Raw genomic sequence first — 24812 nt, forward strand, 5'->3', positions numbered from 1 at the left:
TAGCCACAGATACAACTACATAATCCAGCAGGGTCACCAGAAATTAACACTCTCAAAGCTTAGTTGAAACATTTTTTTTTCTTTTTCTTTTTAAAAAGAACACTCATGGCTAAATGTCACTAAAATTCTTCGGCATGCCAACACACCAACACCTCAATAAGGACTCTGGAAAAGAAGAGACTCCAAAGCCCCATCTGGGCGGACCATGTTTCCAAATTCTTGGCCTTTGCTGCTTGGGTTATCAGTCCGTCCATAATGACTGGATGTGAACCCTCTGATGATGGTTTCTTCCCAGGTTGCAATCTGTGGTGCTGACTGTGGAATACATCCCCTGTTTCTGCGTCGGCTAGCTCTTGTTCACAGAAACCCTAATCCACCCACTGAGCACCAAGTAACCACGTGGCTAGAGCCAGCAAGGGTCTTGAAGTTTCATTAGCAGTCTGCCCTCTAGTGGAGCAACACAGAACTTCAAATAACTAGGAATAGGAAAAAAAAAATTTCTTTTTTCCTTTCTCTTTCAGAGAGCAAAAGAATTCAAGTTTTCCAGATAGTGCAAGGTGAGGCAGTCATCCTCAGAAGACAGCTTCCCGAGCTGAGTCAGACAAGGCTCACACAAGGTCAAAGTTAGAGGCAGGTGGTGCTGTGGTGGACATCCTGCGGAGTAGGCAGGGACAGAAGTCCTTCTCACGTCCCTTGAGCCCTCCAAGGTTTCCCTTGGGTATTAGCATTCTATAACCATTCTCTAATTATACAAAAAGGGCCCAACTTAGGAGCAACGAACATATCAGGAACATCAAAAATAACAGGCTTTTTGTAACGTTTTTTGGCAAATCATTAACATAAGACAGGCCTTTCAAAAAGGGCCATGTTGAGTTTTTAAAAAGGCAAAGATGAACACATTTTATAAAAAGAGCAAGTCTTCGTGGCCGTTACACTTTAAGAGGAGAATCTATTTTGTGACGTGGGCTGGATGTTGGTAAGGCAGAAGATGATCTCGATAAGCTGCTGTTCTGGATGTTGCTTCCGGCGTTTGGAAGACTTCAGAACTTGCCTTGCTTCAGCTTGTCGATGTGGTAGCAGAGTTTCAGGGCAGGTCCCAGCTTGAGGCCCAGATACTTCATGATCATGTCGCTCTTCAGCAGCAGTAGTGCATAGCCGTCGATCTCCTGGTGGAACAGGGTCGGGAGAAAGAAAGGCCCAAAGATGGTCAGAGTCGCCAGACAGCAGCCAAGGTTACCGTGTAGTTGGGGGGTGTGCTCAGGGCACATGGCATTTAGATGGCATATTCTCTCTCTTTTGAAATATTAAAGCAAACAAATATTATGTGCTCCTCTTCCCACTGTGTCCCCGGCATCATCCCATACACCAGATCTTTCTTTCATCCTGCCCTCCCCACTGAAGGAGTCAAATGGAACCCCACTGTGTTCCCAACGTACCACAGGTGAGGTTTATCTCCTAATTTGATCTTAACTAAAAAAGCACGAAGTGCTATCCTTTCCTGCTCTAAGAAACTAGAGGTAACCCTTCCATTCCAGACTTTCATCCATCACCCTAATCTCGCTTCTCTTCTAGGTGGCCCCACCTACGTTTAGCTGATTACAAAACTGCTCACTACACTCTGTGAGGGTTTCGGGTAGGTTTTAGGCCTGTCACTAGGCCTGTTTAAGTCTGTATTTTCACCGAACACGAGGTGGAATGCACTGAATCATGCCCCTGCTTCATCTCAGGGTTGAGCATGAAGGACTGTTAAGGGAATGAGCCAGTCCTTTGAGGTCCTGTTATTGTTCCTACTTGTCCCTGAAAGAGGTGACCCTTCAAAAGGCACGCTGACTTCAGGACTCTCCCAAGGCTGGGCTTCCTCACTCCCCTGTAGTGCTATCTTCAGGTCACTGGCGACGAAGGTAGAAATATTGTGTGCTCAGGTGAGGGAGAGACACAGTTATAGGGCTCAGGTACCTGTGCAAGGGTCCCCAGCCCCTCTCACTCACCTATCTGGCCAGCCAGTATTGACCGAGCACCCACCCTGCACCCTCACTCCCTGAGTCCTGGGCAAAATGGCAGAGTGTGCAAAGCTCATCTGTGGGCTCCTCCTGGGAGCCTAATTTCCTGCTGCCCTAGACTCCCGCTGTGTCCTACCGCCCAGGAAGGGAGCGAGACTCCCCCGCCCAAATCTGTCTAAACATAATGCATCCTTGGACTTGAGGGCCCATTGTTAGGAAAGGTCCCATATATGCCTATCAAATGTGAGTGTTAAGTCAGATGAAGGTCCTCTCCAAACCTGAGAGTGTGATTTCTATGACAGAGTCATCTAATAAAATGAAAAACAGGAAGGACAATAGTAATGGTAACTAGTAGGCAGAATAATGCTCCTGCCCCTCCCAGCTGGAGGTCTGTATCCGAATCCCCAGAACCTACAGATGTTAGTTTATGTGACAAGGGGGAGTTAGGCCGCTCAGCAGCTGACTTTAAAGTAGAGAGACTGGCCAGGATTGGGGGCTGGGGTGGCAGTGGCAAGGTAAAGGCGAGGAGATCAGCAGAGAAAACCAGAGACTACAGCTGGAGAAGGACTCAGCTTGACGTTACTGGCCACCGTGGACCTGGCAAACAGCCTCCCTAGAAGCTCCCCAAAGGAACGCAGCCTTGTTGACACCTTGATCTTAGCCCACGGGCCTGTGTCAGACTCCTGACCTACAGAGCTATAAGATAAATAATTTGTGCTGTTTCAAGTCACTGTGTTTGTGGTAATTTGTTATAGAAGCAATACAAAGCAAATATTGTAAGCTTGTCATGTAAAGCTTGTCACTTTCAAAAAAATTACCATCTTTATATATTTCAGAATCTCCTAAGTAATTATAATAATGTCTGCTAACTGGAGGCTGTCAGGAGCCGGCACCGTGCGTTTCCTTGTTTAGTCCCCAGAGCGGTGCTAGCACAGGACGGCCAGTGTGCCAGGCACCAGAGCAGGCTGTACGTCTGTGCTGAGCGCATAGGCAGACGGGTGGATCGACAGCAAAACCAGCACTCCTGATGAAGGCCAAAGGGGGGCAACAGAGGGACAATATCTCTCAAAAATAAAACTAAGGGGCCTTTCTCCTCTGAGAAGCCTGTGGTTGCTTCTGCCTCTCTCATCTCTGGCTCCCTTATTGCAGACCTAGGGCTCAGTTCAGACACCCCAGCATCCTGCAACCCCCAAACCTGTATACCTGCCATGCCTGACCCCCCAGTCCTCCCAGGCCAGGCCCACTCCTCGCATACATGCTTCCTGAAGAGCTCCACGTGGGGCCCCAGAGCCTGCGGGTCCGCATCTTTCACAAACCACACCACGTCCTCCACAGTCCAGTTGTAGGGGTTCCTGCTCCGTGGCCGCCTGGCATCCTGCCTGTCCAGAGTAGAGCTTGAGGCTGGATAAACCGGAGAGAGAGAGGCTGTGAGCGGATGGGACAGGGCCTTGGCACTCCCCGGTGTTGCCTGCCCACCTGGCCTGGGCAGGGTTTCTCAGCACCCTTGACCCAGTGAGATGGCCCGAGTGACCCCCTTGGGCAGGGAGGGCTGTGAGTGGCTGCTTTGTCAGTGGCCTGGAGCAGGGAAAGTCACTCCTAGAGGCAGAGCCCACCCCACCCATGCAGAAGCTCTCTGCTCTCCCTAACAAAGTGTTAGGAAGTGTATTTCCTTCGACAGACCCGAGTTAGCAATTTCAGGACCCCTCCCGTCAGTCCTCTCTCAGCCCAGGGCCTCCTGTGGCCAGGGCAGGTGTGCTAAGGTGAATGTCCAAATGGACCTCGTGGTGCAGAGAGGCCAATGACTTCAGGTAATTTCTGCCTCCACTGGCTTCACACTGAGATGATAAAGACATGGCCCAATTGAGGTGTACTTTTGTTCTCCTTCTTGGCTTCTAAAGAATGCAAATCTGTCATAGCACCCTCAGGGCCATTCCTCGGGTGCTCGGGCACTAGGCTTGCTGCCGCTGGCATGTGCCAGGCACTTCCACAGCCCTCTGGGTCTATGAGGGCACTTACCCTGGCCTCCTTCCACAGTGGGGCTAACTCTGTGCCTGGTCCATGGCTGATCATTGGTAAATGGCTGCCAGAGTACCATTTCCCATGTACCAGGTGAAAGGGTTCAGGGCAGGTGAAGGAGGAAGAGAGCTATGAATTCTGTGTCTGGCAATATTTAGGGGGTGATTTTGTGGGTGTATGCCCCAAATTAACTCACCTCCTTTCCCTACAGCCAGCTTCTCCTCCCGTCTCCCTGTTCCTGAAACCCAGACCTTTGCTCCCCACATTTAATGATTCTGAAGCTCTCATGCTGGTCTTCTACCCTTGAGGCCCCAACCCTAAAGCATCTCCCCCAGCCTCTTGCAATGGTTTCCTGGCAGATTCTTTTGCACCATGCTTCTTTCTTTCTGGCCTATACAACTGCCACTGCCCCGTGCTTCTCCTAAGACACAGCTCCAGATGCCCCTCTCAGCGCGGAGTCCACGCTCTATCTCAAAGTCAAGGGATCTCTTTGCTCTCAATGTAGCTTTCCTTCCTGGAAGACGGGGAGACGAGCCTTGGTGCTGGAGAGACCCAGGAGTGATCCTGAAGCTGCCTTGGCTAGTGGTCAGCCCAGCATCATGTCATCCCTGCAGCCCTGCGCTCCTGCACATGCCCTGTCTGGGCACACTTGACAGGGCCACACGTTTCCCTAGTGTCCCTTCTCTACCTTCAGCTGGTGCTCTGAAGTCTCCTAGAAGGCGTGTGCTCTCCCTCCCTCCCACTGAAGTTCTACCAGCCATCCAAGCCCGAGTAACACCCAATGCCTTCATGAGCAACGTTTCTGTTCTTCCTGCAGCCTGGATGATGCCCTCCTCCCCCTTTAACCTCAAAGCTTTGTTCTCAGGGTGGTTTCCATACCATATACCCCCCCTTTTTTTTTTTTTTTGAGACAGAGCCTCAAGCTATTGCCCTGGGTAGAATGTCGTGGCATCACAGCTCACAGCAACCTCCAGCTCCTGGGCTCAAGCGATTCTCCTGCCTCCACCTCCCAAGTAGCTGGGACCACAGGCGCCTGCCACAATGCCCAGCTATTTTTTGATTGCAGCCGTCATTGTTGTTTGGCAGGCCCAGGCTGGATTTGAACCCACCAGATCAGGTGTATGTGGCTGGCGCCTTAGCTGCTTGAGCCACAGGCGCTGAGCCATATTCCCACTTTTCGTATGATCGTTTATGGACTCCTCCGTAACCTCCAGTTAGGTTTTAACTGCCTGAGTATCGCTCCATTTACTCCACGAACACTTACTGAGCACCTTCTCTGCACCAGGTCCCGGGTAAAATGTTGGTGAAAAGTGCAGACGTGATCCTCCCATTATACGGGTTATAACCATTGCCTCCTCCATGGTTCTGAGTAAACGCAGCATCATACCCCACATGACAACTCTATGGTCAATGACAGAGCTCATAGACAACCGTGGTCCCATAAAATTATAGAGCTGAAAAACTCCTCTTGCCTCGTGACATGTGTTACAGTTACCTGCATACCCTGTACAGTTACATGCCATACAGGTTTGAAGCCGGGGAGCAATACACTATCCCCTTTGGCCTAGGTATGCAGTAGGCTATACTACCTAGATTTGTGTACATACACTCTGTGCTCTCCCACAACAACAAAATGCCCAGCCACATATTCTTCAGGACATACCACAGTCATTGAGTGGCCCATGACTGCATTTATAAATACAAAGTTGATAAACGTGAAAGTAATCAAAATACTTTGCAGAAATAGTATAGATAATGTACACAAAAGCCCTGTGTGGATAATCCTTAATCCTATTTTATAGCTAGGAAAAAGTTAAGGCTCTGAACAATGACACGGCTACGCTGCAGAATAATTCTAAGAAGTTGAGAAGTCTTCATGTTTGTTTCCCTTCTTTAATGTCAGGGTGCGTCGGCCTTCTGGTCTCCTTTCCCTCCTGCTTTTAATGTGTTTGAGAAGTGCATGGTGCTCCATTAGTGCTGAGAAAAGTACAGCATCACATTTCTGAGTCTGTCCTAAAAACATAATGGTTTGGTTGAGAATTGGATTTACTTTGAGATTTTTTTTTGCTGCTTTTTCCTTGTCGGACCTGGAGGGGTCCCATAAGGTGGTTTGGCACAGGGCATCTTGCTGGAAAACTGTTAATGCGCCCTGGAGCCATCTGAATGCTGATGCATGCTTATTAAAGATGATTTCACTCCATTTAAAGACATCTGCACTCAACATGGGGACGAGGAATCATGGAAATCGCATTTGCCTTTGGATCCGCCCCATCAGAACGTCGGCGTTAATCAGAGTGATAATAGATGCTCTGATTACAAAGGCTGGAAGTCTCTAGTGCCAAGAATAATTTTAGAGTGATCAGAGCAGAGGTCAAATCTAATTTCCTGCATTTAACAGGAAGGGGAAAAAACCCAGACCAATTGACAGGACCAGCCATGGGAGCCGAAGGTCCTTTGAGCAAGTTCCAGGAATACTTTCCCCTTGGCCACAGCTGCTGGGGCTGAGCACAGGGGCTGGTTTGTCTTTTAGGAGGAGGATCTTGGGGTGACCTCTGCGGAGGGAAAGAGACAACTGTGTTGGCAAAAGGGCTCCGTTCCTGGTACCTGGGGCTTGCTGTGGGCATTTTCTGCTTTTCCAGGACAGAGCAGCTGCAGTCAGGGCCTGGCACAGGGGTGTTTCTAAGGGGGCCTTTTAGTCATAGAAGACAGAGAGCCACAGGAGGCCTCAGCCACACCTTGGGAGCTGCTCCTGATCCAGAGCACATAAACTCACTCTAGAAAAAAGAATATGGGACTCCCCAGCAGCCGACCTGCAAAGACTTTGCTGAGCTGTGCTCACAAGGACAACTATGCTAGGCATTCCCCCTCCAAGACAGGTGGGTCCCACCTGATACAGCCCAGGGAGGCAGATGTGACAGTTCAATGGTAAGACATGGCGGATGTGAAAAAGTCCTGCTCCCAGGCAAGCAGAGTCTACTCAGCACTGGCCGAACACCTTTATGAGAAGGCTGCATCCTCTACCCAGCAAGAACTTCATACTTGGTCCTGGGGGCTGCTGGAGACACATGAAAAGTGAAAACCACTTACAGATGGATGTATAATTAAATGTTATTGTTGTTGTTTTTAAAACTGAACTCACATTTACCAGAAACAGAGTGTGAGTCAGTGTTTAAAAGCCATCCTAGAGGGGCGTGGTGGCTCTCATGTGTAATCCTAGCACTCTGGGAGGCCAAGGTGGGTGGATGGCTTGAGCTCAGCCTGAGCAAGAGTGAGACCCCTGTCTCTAAAAAACAGCCAGGTGTTGTGGCAGGCATCTATAGTCCCAGCTACTTGGGAGGCTGAGGCAAGAGAATTGCTTGAGCACAACAGTTTGAGGTTGCTGTGACCTATGATGCTATGGCACTCTGCTAAGGGTGACAAAGTGAGACTCTGTCTCAAATAAATAAAATAAAAGCGATCCTGGACATTTTCACAGCACAGGTACCATAGGCCTGTGTGCGACATTCTCTCTTAAATACACCCAAAGCATATACACATATACATGCATACACAATTTTGTTTTGCTCATTCATAATTTAGGTGAAAATTTTTAGCTACCAGTGCAGTCACGTGGAAGACTGGAATAAGAAACAAGGTGGGAGTCGGGAATCCCTACCGCCCAGCAGCTCTGTGACATCTCTGGGCTTCTCTGTGCAAGACAAGGGCGTTTGCATGATCTCTGGGGCCCCTTCCTCCTCCAATGCTGTGCAATCCTTTACCCTACAGGCTGCCGACACCGAGGGACTCACCTTCTCGTGCATCCGAAGACCTGGTTGGCCAGGCTTCTAGTCCCTTCCTGGCTCAGATCTATAAATTGTTAATTACATCTATAATTTGTTTCTTAAGAGTATTTCAAGCATCAAGTGACTGTGTGGATCAGGCTGGGCCCAACAAGAAGTGTCTCAAAGAGAAGGTCACCATCTTTAACCCGGGTGTCCTCAGGCTGCCTGTGAGCTCCGAGGTGCTCTCAGTTGCTCTGGCAGCTGGAGCTGGGTTGGGAGGAGACAGGGAAGGTGAAGGAAAGGGGTGGAGGATGTGTTCTCAGCATTGCAAAGTGACTTTGTCCCCCTAGAACGCATTCTTCCTAGAAACAAGGCCATGTGGCATGTGTGAGGTGCCCCGGCTAGCCCATGATCTGGGCAAAATCAAAATCAGGTGGTCTGAAACTGTTGTCATTATTTCTGTTCTAGAGTTTTCAAGACAAGTGAGGTGAGAAGACGGCCTGTCCTGTCCTTGGGTTTTAAACAGGCTTTCCTTTCATTCTCCAAGACTAGCCGACCCGGCTGTGTGAGAAGAGAGGCTGCCTCTCATCACAGGGAGAGACCACAGGCTTGACGGCAGGCTGAGCTGAACTGGATCCCTTTGTGGCCACCAGCAGACACGGCAACCTCCTGGCAGCCCATGTGACCTCTGCCTGGAAGCCTCCAGCCACCCCTCCTCCCACGTCCCCTCTCCAGCCATCCCCTGCTGCCCTATGTCCTGGCTTCATGGCCACTTTCCTGACGCCTAAGAGCAGGCTCAGCAGTTCCCTCCTCTCCCTGATCCTCTCCCGGCATCTGCACTTTTCCTTTGCAGCAATAATCACAGCTGCAATTAAATGTGTGCAATCATTTGTTAATGTTTGTCTCTCTGGAACTCTCAGAGAACAGGGCCCACATCTGTCTCGTTGGAAGCTGCGTCCCCAGACCCAGGAGGAGCCTCAGGTGCACTGTGCTCGGTACCTGCTGACGAGGACTGGCCCAAACCTCTCTCAATGCCTCGCTTGTAAAACCCTCACCTTGTTGAGCCATTGCAAAGATTAAATGGCAAAGTGTAGCAAAGCCTAAATGATAATAGTTAAACATAAGTAGTCACTATTCTTCTAATTATTATTATTATTATGCCACTTCATAAATGACCAGTAGATCCAGCTTCCTAAACCCCATGGCCATCCTCTCACTGCCCTGTTCAGAAATGTCTGGTTTACTGTGACTGCAGAGTGAAGCCCAGCCTGCTGGGCGGACCCCAACCTTCCAGCGTGCTTTTTGTCAGCGTCCCTGCGCAAACTCCCCAGAATGAATCAGCTCCTGGTGCAACTGTGCCCCTGCTGGCTCCTCCCATAGAGCGCTGTCCTCGTCCTTCTTTTTCTAGCTCGACTGTCTCTATCCTTCACCTGATGCCACACTCTACAGAAGCAAAATCCAGCCAACAGGACTGATGGGGCTTCAGGGGATTGAAACCCCATCAGATGTCTCACTGACTTTGTTCCTTGATTCAGAACTTTGGACCTAGTCGGGGCTGGGAATTCTATCTACAGCACGCCCTGCTAAAGCAAAAGGCGGGAGGCTTTTGCCATTCAAAACCTCTTCCTAGCTCTTAGATGGGAGACAGAGAGGAGCTCTCCACTTTTCACTAGAGCATCAGCAAACACCGGGGAACGTGCCCTGTGAACACATCCCTTCAGAGCTCACTGACAGCGGAGACAGGTACAATATATCAAGACCACAGGAGGCTAAGGGAAGTATCACCTCGGAAAGAAGGATGAGAAGTTTGCCACGTCATCAGTCATCAGTGCTTACCCCCCTACCTGTAGCCTGAAGCAGTTTTCTGGCTTCTGTGGTTTTAAACTAGTTTGATTAGCACCATGGGAGAAAATCCATTTCCAGGTCTTTTCCAGAGTTTCTGCCTTGGGTTAAACCCTCTTAAAGAGGAGTGGTTTCTTAATGACAACTGCTTTTACTTGGGATGCAATTCCAGAGCAATACTGAACAGTACTTTGGACAGGGGGTGGGGGACACAGCCTTCCAGAGGGCCCACAGCAGGTGCCAGGCTGACAGGTAGGTGAGGAATGGGTGAGCCATTTTCTCTCCCTCTTTAGCATATTGCCCACTCAGTTCAGCATGGTTTGTCTCCATGGATTTCAAACATTTTAAGCTGTGCCAATTTTGTTCAAGCAAAGCACACATAGAATCCCACTCTGCAAAAATGACCAGGCCCTGGTTGAAGAGAGGCAGGGGGCCTGGAGTCCTGTGTGCTCTTGTCCCTTCTTCCCCATCCCCTACAACTGCAGAGGAATCCCTTGAATCCATCAAACATGATTTGAAAATACCTGGTGTAGTTTTCAAAGACACAGGCTTTGGAATCAGTCAAAGCCAAGTCCTGGCTCAGCACCTGATAGCCCATCTCTTGATTCTCACTTTCTTTAACCCTAAATTCAATCTAATAATACTGTCTTCTTTATAAATAGTAAATTATAAATATAATAAATCATAAATAATGTGTGGAAAGGATCTGGCCCCATAGGAGGTACTCCAAAAATGACAGGTATAACACAGGTCTCAAACAACCCCCGTGTGCTGAGGCTGCAGGGGGCCTCGATGTGAGTTCGAGACCTCATGAAGCTGAGAGTCTGGACCCTTCTGTAGGATGGGATACGGTAAGTCCTAGAGATGAGGAAACAAAGTGCCATGGGGAACAAAGGGGAAGGAGAGAACATTTTTAAACAGGAGGTGTGGCTGAGACTTCTGTTGCCTCCCCAATTTTTTCCCACTTCTCCCTTTGTAATAGAATCCCTCTATCTACCTGGAATCATGGTTGAGTGGAGTTAAAACCACATTTCCCAGCTTCCCTTGCAGTAAGTGGCCATGTGACTAAATTCCGGCCAATGAGACGTAAGCAGAAGTGGAAACCTCTCTCTTCGTCTTGCTGCTGAGAATGTGCATGGCTAACTGGCTCTTTCTGGTACCTGTGGTTTCATTTAGCATCCTAAAGAAAGTACTGGCTGAATAGAAACCTTGGAGTATTGAAGAGGTAATGCACCTACAAAGGGTGCGTAATTCCATTTTTCTTCAGTGTATCTCAGAAGCTCAACAATGGCCATGGAGCGGCTTCTCTCCAAGGAGGTTGGGTGGCCCTGTGATGCATAAACATCCCATGGCCCCAGGAGGTCCTGCTGATTATGAGCAACTTTGATTTTCAGGGTCTCACCCAAAGTTCAAATATTACATATTGATGTGCTCAGATTAGAGGGCAGCCAGCCTGGGTGGGCTCTTTTCTCTGACCTCACCAGTGAAGTGGGCTTCATGAAGTGCCATCTGCTTTCTCAGAGCCAGTGCCTGCGGGGTGGTGAGGGCGTAATCACAGGAAACAAAGGGCCAGGATGTAGATGACAGTGAAGGGCTGGAGGGCATCCCTGGGCCCATCAGGAAGGAGGCAGGGAGGGACCAGGGGCAGAGGAGCTATGCTGAGATCCCTTGAAGGGCTCCGGATTCTCCTAACCCAAGGTCACCAAATGGACTAAGGTAAGAAGATAATCCTTGAGTGAGTGATAAACTTTCTCTTCAACCAAATCATGCTTCCCTCTCACTGCTTGAAATCCTGCATTTAAGCCATAAGGAATTCACCACCATGAGTGGAAGAAAGACTAACTGTCTCCTTTTTTAAAAGGGCATCACTCTCAGGATCCTAAGTCAACTCAGTCAGCATGGTGTCTTGTGACTGCCACCATGAGAAATACGGAAGGGGTCGAGGAAGGAAGAGGGTGGGAGAAAGAGACATTTACAGGGCAGAGGGACACCAGGGTGGGGGCACCAGGAGGCACATCCATGGTGAATGTTTACCGTACTCCTAGCACAGGCCAGATATAGCACTGACTGTGGGGACAAACCTATGAGATAAATTTTGTCCCCTCACTTACTTTAAGACATTGGAACAAGGCCAGACACAGTAGCTCACACCTGTAATCCCAGCACTTTGGGGGGGCCAAGGTGGGTGGTTCTCCTGAGCTCACAAGTTCGAGACCAGCCTGAGCTAGAGCAAGACTTCATCTCTAAAAATAGTTAGGCATTGTGGTGGGCGCCTGTAGTCCCAGGTACAGGCTGAAACAATAGAATCTCTTGATCCCAAGAGTCAGAGGTTGCTGTGAACTATGACTCCCCCAGGGCACTCTACTGGGGGAGACAAAGTGAGATTCCATCTCAAAAAAAGAAAAGAAATAAAAGACATTGAAACAATGTCAGAGGGGACAAGGTCTCTCTCTTTAGGAAAATGTATTCTGCCCACTTTTCCTCTGCCTGCTGATGACCCTGCATGGCAATGTCCAGGCCTGGCCTGCAGGTGCCTCTTCATTTGGCAGGAGCTTCCCTGGCTGAGAGAATCTGTGCTTTGCCCCTCAGAGTCTCCCCTCACCCACCAAGGGGCCCTGCTCCTCCCTCCTCAGCCAGGGGAAGCTTCCCAAGGAGGTGCTCCTCCCTGTCTCTGTGTAGAGGCTCATGCAAGGCTTGTCGGGAGCACTGGTGGGAATATCCAGGGCTCAGTGGCTTGCCAAAGAAGACAAAGCCAGCCCACAAAGCCAGCCCGGCAAGAGGAAGACCCCCTGCCTCCCAGCCTGGGAGCTCCTTTTCTTAGCAGCTCTGATGCGGAGCTGATGGGCTGTGATCTGTTGATGATGTGTTACAGTGATCTGCTCTGTGTACTAACATTTATTATGCTAAATGCATATGTGAGCTTACTTCATCTTCCTAATGATCCTGTGAGGCAGGTGCTGCTGTTATTATTATCCCAATTATAAAGGTGACGAAACTGAGGCACAGAGCATTTAAGACTCGTAAGAAATTACACTGTCAGTTATCCACGAGACTCCATGGCCTCCATTCTATTCATGAGCAAAATACTGAAAATAAATTTTTAAAACATCTATCACAGTGGCCTCCAAGCCAATTCGATAGTCCATAGAACTCTAACACCTCCATGGACTGTATTCCAACACGTTTTCTCCAGTGGGCAGATGACTCTGTGTTAGAGCCAGCACTGTGGGGACTTTGCTGCACTCTGCTTCTGCCTGTGTCTTTGTATCCTGCAAGTGTCACCCATTATGCAAGAGACGATTCTTTACCAAAGTTGACTCTCCCTTTCCTACGCACAGAGCTAGCTTCCCAGACACTCTTACAGTTCAATGCAGCAAAATGACCAACTCGTGCCAATGGGAAGTGATTAGAAGTGGTGTGCGTCACTGCAGGGAGGCAGGGTGCCTTCTCCACCTCCTCTTCCCCGTTCTATTCACTAGATGGGGCAAGGAGGTTGTAGGAGATGGCAGAGCCACAAAATGCACAGAGCTTGGGTCCCTAAAGTATTCTGTCCATCTGCTTTGGACGCTTTTCTTTTTTTTTGAGACAAAGTCTGACTTTGTAGCCCTTGGTAGAGTGCTTCAGAGTCAGATCTCACCGCAACCTCAAACTCTTAGACTCAAGCAATTCTCTTGCCTCAGCCTCCCAAGTAGTAGCTGGGACTACAGGTGCCATCACAAAGCCCGGCTATTTTTAGAGATGAGGTCGCGTTCTTGCTCCCTCTGGTCTCCAACTGGTGAGCTCAGGTAATCCACCCACTCGGGCTTCCCAGACTGCTGGGATTAGAGGTGTGAGCCATTGCATCTGGCCTTTGCCCTGGACACTTGAACAAAAACTTGAACCTGTGTACATTTTAGTGTCTACTTATTCCTATTGCCTGGCCTACCCTAATACATTATTTTCTTTACTTATCCTCAAAGGTTGAGATTGGCTGTTTTGTAAGAACAACAAAAATCCATGAAGGCGCTTGTGGAAACTTCTAGCTTCCTGGTGGTCCCGTGTTACCCAGGCACACTCCCCTCCCCTTATACTGTCCCCAGGGAAAGAGCAGAGGAAGGTTAAGTGGGGCGGCTGGCGCAAGCGTTACGTTACCACATTTGTTTCCTTCAAGATCGGTCCCGTTTCTCTTGAGGCCGGAGGCTGGGGGCCTCAGCCCAAGTGCTGGGGGGCCTTCAGAGGTCCTGGGACCGGTGCGGGGACCACCAGTGGTGGTGGCAGAGCTTCCCCCAAGGTGGCCGTCTCCAGAGTTCTGCTTCTTGCAGTACAGCGAGGAAGAGGGGGGCAGGGAGCCCCGGTGGTGAAAGGCGACGGCAGAGGGGTCCACGCCAGAGCGGCTCATGCCCGCAGGGTCCACCAGGCACTCTTCAGCGGTCAGAGTCTTGGCTAAGCAAGAAAGCGGGGCAGAGAAGCAGAGATCAGAGAGCAGCTGGGGGAGCTGCCTGACCCTGGGTCTAGGCAAAGCCGTCCCTGGCAGCTCAGTCTCACTGTCTGGTAGGAGGGGAGGCGAGGAGAGTGAACCCCACCGCATAATTCCCAACAGCACACCTCTCAGTATAGGGAGCATATTTTAGTAGGAATTCCGAGATGTGCTCCTCCACATTTAGAGGGAAAAGTGATTATTTTGGCTACGATGGCTTGAAAAATGAAACCCAAACCAAGGTCTTTCTCCCTCATTCGCCTGTCCCCCCAGGCAGCCTCTGTTGGCTTGTAAGTCTCTCTGCTCCCCTCTCTTGCCCGCCACTATCTCCCTCACCTGGCCCAGGACTGCCCTGGGAGAACAAGCAGGAGTCACAACACCCCAGAGGCAGGAGAAACGACTTTTGGTCTGGGTGGGGATGCAGGTACCACAGTGCTTTCTCCCCACACTTTCAGTCGTGATACACCTGAGGGCAGCCACCCGCCACCACACAGCTAGCGGCCAGGGGAGCAAGTGCTGATCTGGACAGCCCCGTCGTCCTCCCAGAACCCTTCCCGTGAGAGCTAAAGAGCCGATCTAAAGTGCAGGGGAGTAGAGGCCCTGACGGGTCTGCTGACCTTGTCCTCAGCCCCCAGGCCCCAGGTAAATCTGGACCTTCTATACTTTCAAAGCTCAACCTTGCCGCTTATTGAATGAACTCTGTTAGCTATATCTGCGGCCAAATGGTGTTTTATGTTTGATTTTTGGTTGTTCTTGTTGTTTATTTTTATGGGGGCGTTTTTTTCTGTACTAAAATTGAAAAACAGAGCTATTGCATGGGTTCTCGAAATACAGTTTCTACTGAATGTGCATTGTTTTCATACCACCATAAAATTAAAAAATCATAAGGCTAACCATTTTAAGTCAGAAACGGTCTGTATTATATACAACTGTATGCCAGTTAGTTAGATGATTAGATAAAATTGATAAACTATTAAAACTGACTCCAGAAAAAATAGACAGTTTGAGTAGACCTACAATAAATAACGAGATTAAATTAATACTCAAAAAACTATTACTAGTACCTCAAAGAAAACCCAAGCCCAGATGACTTCACAGTCATCACAGTAAATTCTACCAGACATTTACAGAAAAATTAATGCTAATTTTTAACAAACTCTTCAGAGAAATAGAAGAGGAAGGGATACTTCCCAACTCATTCTATGAGGCCAGTATTACCCTGACACCAAAGCCAGACAGACACATCACAAGAAAACTATCGATCGTTTTCTCTTATTTATATCGATGAAGAAATCGCCAACAAAACATGAGCAAAACTGAATCCAGCAACATGTGAAAAAGACATACATACCATGACTAAGTAGGAGTTATTCCAGAAATGCAAGATTGATTTAACATTTTAAAACCAGTTAATGTAATATAATACCACAATAACATAATTTAAAGAAAACAAAGACCACATAATCATCTCAATAGATGCACAAAAATGTTTGACAAAATCCAACACTCCTCATGATAAAAATTACTCAACAAACCAGGACTAGATGGGAATTTCCTCAACCTGACAGATGTCATCGGTGAACTACCTACAGCTAACATCATTGTTAATGGTGAAACACTGGATGCTGTCCTCCCGAGATCAGAAACAAGAGAAGAATGTGGTCTACACATATTAAATCTAGCTACTTATATTAATGTTATTCTGGAGGTTCGAGCCGGGGTGATTAGAAAAAGAAAAGAAAAGGGAAGGGAAGGGAAAGGAGAAAGGCAAAAACCAATTGTCTTTCTGTACACTTGCAAAGAACAATTACAAAAATTAAAGGAACAATTCTATTTATAATGGCATTAAAAATGAAATAGGAATAAAACATAAGAGGTTCAAACTTATACTCTGAAAACTATAAACCATAGTTGAAAGAAATTAAAGAAAATACAAACAAACCGAAAAGAATCCCATGTACATGAATCAGAATATTTATGGTTCAGGTGACACTATTCCTCAAATTGATCTACAGATCCAACACAATCTCTGTCAGATTCTCGATTGATATCTTTATAGAACTTAACAAGCTGATTCCAAAACTCAGATGAAACTTCAAGGGACACAGAATAGCCAAAACAATCATGAAAAAGAAAACAAAGGAGGGAATTCACACTTCCTGATTTCAAAATTTACTACAAAGCAATGGTAATCGAGAGCGTGTGGGAGGTCATTATGTCAAATGACGTCTTCTCGCTCATATTGGGAGGTAAAAAAGTGGATCTCATAAAGAGTTGATTGGTCACCAGAGGCCAGGAGGGGTAAGGAGGAGGGAGATGAAAAGAAGTTGGTTATTGGGTACAAATATACAGTTTGATAGAAGAAATAAAACCGAGTGTTTGATAGATCCATAGGGTGACTATAGTTTACAATAACCTATTGTACATTTCAAAATAGCTAGAAGAGAATAATATGAATATTTCCAGCACAAAGAAAAGACAAATATTTAAGGTGATGAATATCCCCAAGTACATGGATTTGATCCTTACAAATTATATGAATTTTTACAAATTATCATACGTACCCCCCCAACCATGTACATTTATTATGCATCAATTAAAAGGTTGTTAAGTAAATAAAGCCAGTGTCACTGGTGGGAAAAAAATGATAGTGTGGTGCTGGCATATGCATAGACATCTAGATCAGTAGAAAATAATTCACAGTCCAGAAATAAAACCATGTAAAGGGGCCAAGAGCATTCAGTGGGGGAAAAGAATAGTCTTTGCAGCAAATGGTCCAGAGACAATTGGGTAGCCACATGCAAAAGAGTGAAACATATACAGAAATTTTAAATGAATTGAGAACCTGAACGTAAGAGCAAAAACTATAAAACTCATAAAAGAAACATAGGGGTTCAATCTTCATGACCTTGGATTTGACAGAGTATGCTTAGATTTGATACCAGACAGATAAATTGGATCCCATCAAAATTAAAAACGTTTGTGCTTCAAAAGGCGTCGTTAAGAAAGTGAAAAGACAACCCACAAATTGGGGGAAAATATCCCCAAATTACATATGTGTCTACCTGATGAGAGACTCATATCTAGGCTCTATTTAGAATTACTACAACTCGATAATAAAAAGACAACCTGATTTAAAAACGGTCAAAGGATTTGACTAGACATTTCTCCAAAAAGGTGTACAAATGGTCAATAAGCACACGAAAAATATTCCACATCACTAATTAAATCAAATCACCGCTTCATCCCTACTATGATGGTAATAATCAAAGGGTCAGGTAATATTGTAACAAATACTGGTGACACTTCAGAGAAACTGGCTCTCACTGCTGGTGGGAATGTGAAATGGTGCAGCCACTTTGGGAAACAGCCTGCTGCTTCCTCAAATGCTTAAAGTAGAACTACCGCATGACCCAGCAGTGACACTCCTAGGTATATACCCCCAAACATATGTCTACATAGAAACTTGTACGTGAATTTTTACAGCAACATTGCTCATAACTTCCAGAAGGGAGAAACAACCCAAATGACTATCAACTAGTGAATGAAAAAAAAGATATGATATATCCGTATAATGGAATATTATTTAAACATAAAAAGGAATGAAAGACTGGTACGTGCTACCATGTAAATGGACCTTAAAACAGTATACATAGTACTAGGTAAAAGAAATCAGCTATAAAAACCACACATTAAATGATCCCATTTATATGAAATGTCCAAAATAGGCAAATCTATAGAGACAAAAAGTAGCTTAGTGTTTGCTTGGGGGTACAGGAGATGATAGCCAAAAGGTGCAGTGTTTGCATAGGAGTTAGGGGTAAAGAGATGATAACTAGCGGGTATGTGTGGTTTCTACTGGGGGGTGGTGAAAATACTCTACAGTTGACTATAGTGATGCTGGGAGGTATCTATGAATATACCAAAAGCCATTGAATTGTACCCTTAAATGTGTACATTGTATGATATATGAATGATGTCCCAATGAAGCTGTTTATTTAACAAAAAGTTGTTTGCACTAGCTCGGTGTTTGTTTAGCACATTCTCAAGAGTTTTATGCAGCTAAATCTGGCAGGACACAAGGAGCTGAACAGCCCGGGGGTAGTGTGCAAGCTCCGTGCCAATGCTGCCTGGCTGATGATGGCCTCCACGGTGACTTCAGAGCCTGGAACTCTGCTCCTTTCCCCTGATGGCCTCTACTGTAACTTTCTGGTTTAGGTCAGAAGCCATCAGAAGGAAGATTCTGAAAATGGCCTGCCTATGGAGCTATACACCGGTCTACTTCCTAAAGGGAGCAAGGGAAAGGAAAACCAACATATATTGAGCACCTATTATAGGCCGGCCTCTTTCTAAAGCCAGGAAGCAGTAAGGGTGTCATTACATTCCCTTTACTGGAAAAGTCTCATAGTCTGGGACATAGATAGTTTTTGAGTCCCAAATGGCAATAGCTTTGGTCTACATGCAGAAGCTACACACAGAATCTGGTGGGACTTGCAGTAGAGGAGGCACTTGATAAATATTTATTGAGCAAACATTCAGGCTGTTGTTAGCAGTGAAGGCTGCCATTATATAGAAGATGCATTAAAATTCATAATATAAAGGGCTTCCATGTAAATCTTTATGTAGATTTGTGCTAAACAATGAAAAAAGACTTAAAACGTTTATTCTGTTTATTAACTATTTTAAATCCAAATTAAATATGCCTGCGTAACTCTGCTAGTGCAAGGTGAAGAATACAGATAGTCTGCGTTCCGCACCGTAGTGGGAAATACAGAGGCAGATGCAAGATCATTCCCCTATGGTGAAGAGTAGGGATGGGGAACAAGGGAACACACATTTAATTGGTTTAAAAACTGCTGACGAAGACCACGGTGAGATCAACGGTAATAAAAGCCGACCTCTGGGCTACGATGCCGATGAATGAGTCAGGGAGCATCAAACAGTGGCCCTCCGCCCAGCAGATGCGCCAGTGATTCTAAAGTCTGCCGAGGTGGGCAGTGACACAGACCACCAGGCCCCAGGCAGGCTCTATGGAGTAGCTTCCAGGGAGACCACGCGTGAGTGGCACATTCAGATGCACACACCACAGTGGCTTTCAAGGGATGAAACTCATCTTTTCAAACCTGATTCTAGTAGGATTTCCTGATTTCATAAACAGAGGGGCTGACACATCATAACTGGGTGTAAGAACAGCTAAGAACACCATCACTGCAGGAAGTAGAGGGACCTCCACAGAGCACCCAGCCCAGCATTTCCCCCAGTGCTGTGTGTCCCTCTGATGGGACAGGGGAAGACCTTAGGTAGAACATGGGTGTATTCATTTCCTGAGACTTTAGAAGTTACTACCAACTGGGTGGCTTAGAACAGCAGAAATTCATTCTCATAGATCTGGAGGCTACCACGTGAAATCAAGGCACTGATAGGCCGTGCTCTTTCTCTGGGGGTTACGTGTGAATACAGCCTTGCCTCTCTTTAGCTTCTGGTGGTGGCTGACGATCCTTGGAGTTCCTTAGCTGTAGACATATCACTCCAATCTTTGCCTCCATCGTGGAGTTCTCCCAGGGTGTCAACACCTACATCCAAATTTCCCCGTTCTTCTAAGGACAGCAGTCACGGGGTTAGGGCCCACCTTGGTGCAGTATGATCCCATCTTAATTTGCCTACATCTGCAAAGACCCTATTTCCAAATAAGGCCCCATTCACAGGTACCAGGGATTAGGATTTGAACATATCTTTATGGAGCACACAGTTCAGCCTACTACTGGCTGATGATTTTTACACTCATATAGTCATATAAATTTTGACACAGATCAACAAAATGTAATTAGGATATCAAACAATGATTTCCCTGATAGAATAACATTACTCAAACTGTCTAGAGGCTAAAGTTGAAAGAAAGAAATCAACTTAAAGGAATACCTCTAGTAAACACTTCTATAGGTGTTATTCAAACACAGTAAAAATTGTGTAGGTTGTAAAACTAACATTTGGAATGCAGTGAACTAATGCCAACCCCTTCCTGTAGGCAGGCTAGTGTCTAGAGGGGAAATTGAGGTAGAGAACTGAGTCTCTTATTTAGAAGCTTCACAAAAGAGAATTAAAAACCTCCCTCCTAGGCCATTTGTACGACACATCTCATTGCCTGAAAATTCTTTCTTATATCTAACCTCAGTCCCTCATGCTTCATCCAAAATGATGACTGCTGTGTATACACCCTTCCCATCACTTGAAATCGTTCAATTATCCAAGACACATGTAGATGAATTATAGGTATGGGCAACTTCTAGTAGCTTAAAATTTTAATTCAATAATGACATAGATTTGTTACTTAAACTCACTATTTAAAACAAAAAAATAGGTTTAAAAAAAAAGGGACCAAATTTGTGTTCAGAGAGAGAACCACACTTTTCAAGCAGTTTTGCGGCTGGCTGGTGAGCGAACACCAGATGGGGCCAGCAGACCTCTTCAAGGATAGAATCAACTCCCACACACAGACTCCTGGCAAACCACAGGGCTGAGAGGTAAAGCCTTCCATGGTCATTTCCTCCTGAATCTTTACAAAATCCTTTCTTATCTTAAATAAGCGTCTTGTTGCTCCAGTACCTCTCAAAAACCATAGGATCCAACCCAGGCTCTATTTAAGGCCATTTAATTGTTGTGCCAGCTAAACAAACCAGGGTAAATGAGAGGCTTTATATGCACTTCTGTAACTCTCTGTGTCTATCCAAGGGACAAATGTTGTCACTTGCAAATCATTAAATCTTTCCTCCAGAAGAAAAAACAAGAATAATCTGTTTTTTGTATAATCACAATAGCATGTTTAAATAGAAAGGCAGAGGGCACATTCAAAGAAACCCACTGAGTTTTTAGGGTTTAGTCATCTTGGGAATTTTCGGGAGAGCTGATTTCTTTTATCACCATTGCTAACCTGTTCCTTCCAGCCACTGTGTATAAAGCTGCCTATGGAGAGGCCAAAGACCATTCTAGAAAGAGTTTCCGCCTACCCAAGCCTCAGGGGATACCTGTTTATATATAAATATGAACCATGTCTCAGGCTCCAGGTTTGGGGAACAAAGCTTCAGGGCTCTGAGTCCAGAGTGTGAGGATTCGTCCTCCCCCTCTCAGCCCCTAAGGCCTGGGTAGGAGGTGAGGTAGAGGGTGCCCCTGTACCCATGGCTGCCAGGACACCCACTGATGCAGCCTATTCCTGCTACAGTCCTGGAGGGGCAGTTGTGAACCTCCAAACAGAGAAGCAGAGAGAAAGACGGGCAGGAGGAAGAAAGCCAAGAGCCAGAGAGAGAAAGAGAAAGTTCCAAAGCAGAGAGAATGGCGAGAGAGGGAAAAGAGCCGTGTGTAGTAAGCCCCAGACACTGAACCAAGTTTTAGTTCTCTTCTGATTGACAACACAAGGCTTAACTGCTTACAGTCAAGGGAGCTTGTACTTGATTTTATTTTAAAAATTAAATTGACGTTTTACTTAGATTCTCTAATGAAATGGAGCTTTGAAAAGCAAAACTACCACCATCTGTAAAATTACTCTCACGTAACACCTAGTTAGACAAGAACTAAAAAAAAGTTCGAGTCTTAGATACTCTTCTTTCTTGTCTCTAAACAAGTCTCTCTCTGTGTGTCTCTCTCCATACACACACACACACACACACACATAAATACACGCACATACACCACACTCACACCCCTCTCCCCACTTCTTTTCTCAGCATCAGTCCTAACTTTGCAGTTGAGGGAGCAGCAGCACAGAGCGGACTCTTCCCCAAACCAGCACAGCCACCTTCCCCCGGGCTGGCAGCCCTGGCCTTTTGTGGGTCTGCCCAGCCCAGCTGGCCACACAACTCCACCCTGGCTCTGGTCAGTGTCCCAAGGGCTCCACGTGTGCACGCTCAGCTCGGCTGCTGAAGGGGACGGCGTCAGCACAGATGCCCAGCCCTGACACCTGATTAGAAAGGGCACTGGTACAGTGGGCAGACTCGAAGGCTGTGGGATGGCATCAATGGCTCAGCGGCTGCCCACTGAGGAGCCAGCCAGCAGTGAGCTCTGCCACACAGAGGAGACCTGTGGGAGGAGAGCAGAGAGCTCAGGGCAGGAGAGGGCCCAGGAAGCATCCGGCACTGCACCTGTTTCACTCAGAGCCCGGACACAGGAGCAGTAATATGCCTACCTTGGAGGGTGTGCCTCTGCTTCCTGGCAGCCTCTCCCACTTTCCTCTGGGGGTCACCAGCTCCCAGCACGTGCTGACGCTGTGGGATGCAGAGGGGCCTTCTGCTGCAGACCTCCGAGGGACTTGCTGGTGGTAGAAACCAGATTTCCTCCCTGCCCTCGCCTGCCTTCCACTGAGGCTCCGGTGGAGGTTTGCAGGTTTTCTTTTCTCAGGCTGGGTCCCGCCCCTTGTTCTTGCAGATAAGCTCGTTTTCCCTTAGGGCCCTCTGTGGCCTCTTGGCCCAGCCTTTCTGGTTCAAAGGGCACCAGGCCACACTACCTATGAGGCTGAGCTTTTCATTCGCTTCAATTAAATTTTCCATTAACTTGGTCTCTGGCCAGTATAGATTTTCTCTTTAAAGTTGTCTCTGATGTTCAGATCACTCAGCCCTCAGAGTCCCTTATGACTCCCCTCTGGTCCATTTAAGTACATTTATATTTTTTTCTCCCCTAATGAGATGCACAGAAACCAACCATAATTTTAATGCCTGACACCTGAACTTCTTTCATCCTCTTGGATTTTTCTGGTTTGTGTGAGACTTTGTTCTGAGCCTAGGGGTTGATTTCCTCCTTTGGAAAGTTTGGCCAAAAGCAATTTTGACCAAAGTCAGATGTTCAGAATAAGGAATGCCCTTTCAGTCTTAAGAGGAGGGCAGCTTCCAGAACCAGCCACTTGTATCCTGCAGCTTTGCCAAGCCTTATGAGAATTCCCTGGGTCGCGGAAGGGGAACCTGCAATCATGGTTGTTTCCTTGACAGCCCCTACATTTTTTGATCTTTCACAGAACTTTGGGGAAATTAATAGTGATCCTTAATTAGGAAAATGTTGAAGTCCCTGGAATAGAGACACCTGGCAAGTTTTAGTTCTAGAGGGACACCTCAACTTTGAGGGAGGCTCACAGCACTTTGCAGCTCCACTCAGCTCACTCTTGTGAAGCAGGCTGCCATGTTGAGAGACACTCAAGGTAGAGGCCAAGGCCACCAGAGCAAGGAACCAGCAGCTGGTGGGAAATGAATCTGGCCAACGACTGCATGAATGAGCTAGGAAAGTGGATACTTCCCTAGTCAAACTCTGAGATGCTTGGAGCCTTGTGGGAGACCCAGAGCTAGAGGCCCTGGTGAGCTGTTCCTGAACTTCTGATCCACAGAAATAGCGATATAATAAATGTTATTTTAAGCCACTAAGTTTTGGAGCGTAATTTGTTACACAACAGGACATAAGTAATGCAGATGGGAAACGGGGATTTGTTTCATTCCTCTTGACTCTGCGTCTGCAGATTGGGAGTTGTAATTACTAATGTAGCTAGGACGGATCTGTCAGAGAAGAGCTGCCCATTCTCTGCCAGGAAGTGTATTTGTTTCTTCAGCAAAGAGTTTATTGCTTGTGAATGACATCCAGACAACGTACACGAAGGGGAGTTTATGAAGTTAATCTTAGAAACCTACTGGTTTCCTAAGCTCTTCCAGGTCTTCTTGGCATGGTTTGCCATTTGAACCCTAGTTCTCATGCATGGCCAGCACCTAGCGGTGTCGGAAACCTGCAGACACTACCTGAGGGCTCACCACAGGGGCTCCGGGAATGGTTCCAGGGAGGTAACCCAAAGGTGTGGCTGGAGGCTCCAGGACAGCCACTGTGGGCCCTGGAGATTTCGAATGGCTACACCTCACACACTTGGTCCTTTCATTTCTATGATCCTTGTGCTTTCTGTGTTTGGATGTATAAATCAGAGGACTTGGCTTCCATCACAGACCAGTAGATCTTCCTAGATCTACTCTTCAGTCAGAGGCCAGAGCCCACAGAGACACACAGAAGACCTTCCACAGTGGACCCGGACCCAGCTGGCTGGCAGCGGCCAGGAGCCCCCAGTGCCTGGCCAGGGGGTGGAGAGTCAAGAAGTGGGGATATCAGCAGAGGGCAGTTAGCCTCGTGGAACAAAGGAGATTTCCAGCAGACTTTGTTACTTGAGGAGAAGGCATGGGGCAGGGGGAAGGGTGTCTTTCAGAGAATTCTGAGGTCAGTCTTGTAGGAAGACTCTATTTACCACCTTTTTTTTTTTTAAATAAGCTCTTTTTCTCCTCCTCATTCCCTTAGCTCCTCCGAGCTCTCCCAAAGGGCAGAAAGCCTGCTGAGGATTTACCACATCTGCATTCTGCCCCTCCAGACTTGGTGCCGGCACCTTTGACCCATGAAATGGGTTTACTTGTCATATTGGACAAGAAGAGTGCGCTCTTAATTTCTTTTTGTTTTATTTGAATATAAATACTTTCTATTAAAAAAAGTAGCTGGTCAATAGGCACGGGGCATCAATATTCTACTATTTATCCCAGGCTTAAAGTACCTTGGGCAATTAAAACAACTCAACTGGGACATTCATTCATTCATTCATTCATTGGTTAATCGTTGTTGAGTAAATAACTTCCTCAGTTTCTACAGGATGTGAAAGAGAACCCAAGCCTTACAATGCAAAGGGATCCAGTCAACTACTGGGCATGGTAAGTACCTATTTCAAATCTACAATTTTTT

General features: G+C 46.9%; 1 protein-coding gene across 1 annotated transcript in view; it reads right to left on the reverse strand.

Moving 5' to 3' along the window:
- Positions 1-830: 830 nt before the first annotated feature.
- SCML4 (Scm polycomb group protein like 4) overlaps positions 831-24812 on the reverse strand; it is a 117697-nt gene continuing 93715 nt past the window's right edge. Inside the window, exons 6-8 of the mRNA XM_003781577.3 lie at positions 13751-14041; positions 3256-3401; positions 831-1166 (exon numbers count right to left, since the gene is read on the reverse strand). Of these exons, the coding sequence (XP_003781625.1) occupies positions 1041-1166; positions 3256-3401; positions 13751-14041 (563 nt within the window). The 3' untranslated portion in view covers positions 831-1040. The remainder of the gene's footprint in view (positions 1167-3255; positions 3402-13750; positions 14042-24812) is intronic.

The sequence above is a fragment of the Otolemur garnettii genome, unplaced genomic scaffold, assembly GCF_000181295.1.
Source record: "Otolemur garnettii isolate 467f Iridium unplaced genomic scaffold, OtoGar3 scaffold00002, whole genome shotgun sequence".
Taxonomy (NCBI): domain Eukaryota; kingdom Metazoa; phylum Chordata; class Mammalia; order Primates; family Galagidae; genus Otolemur; species Otolemur garnettii.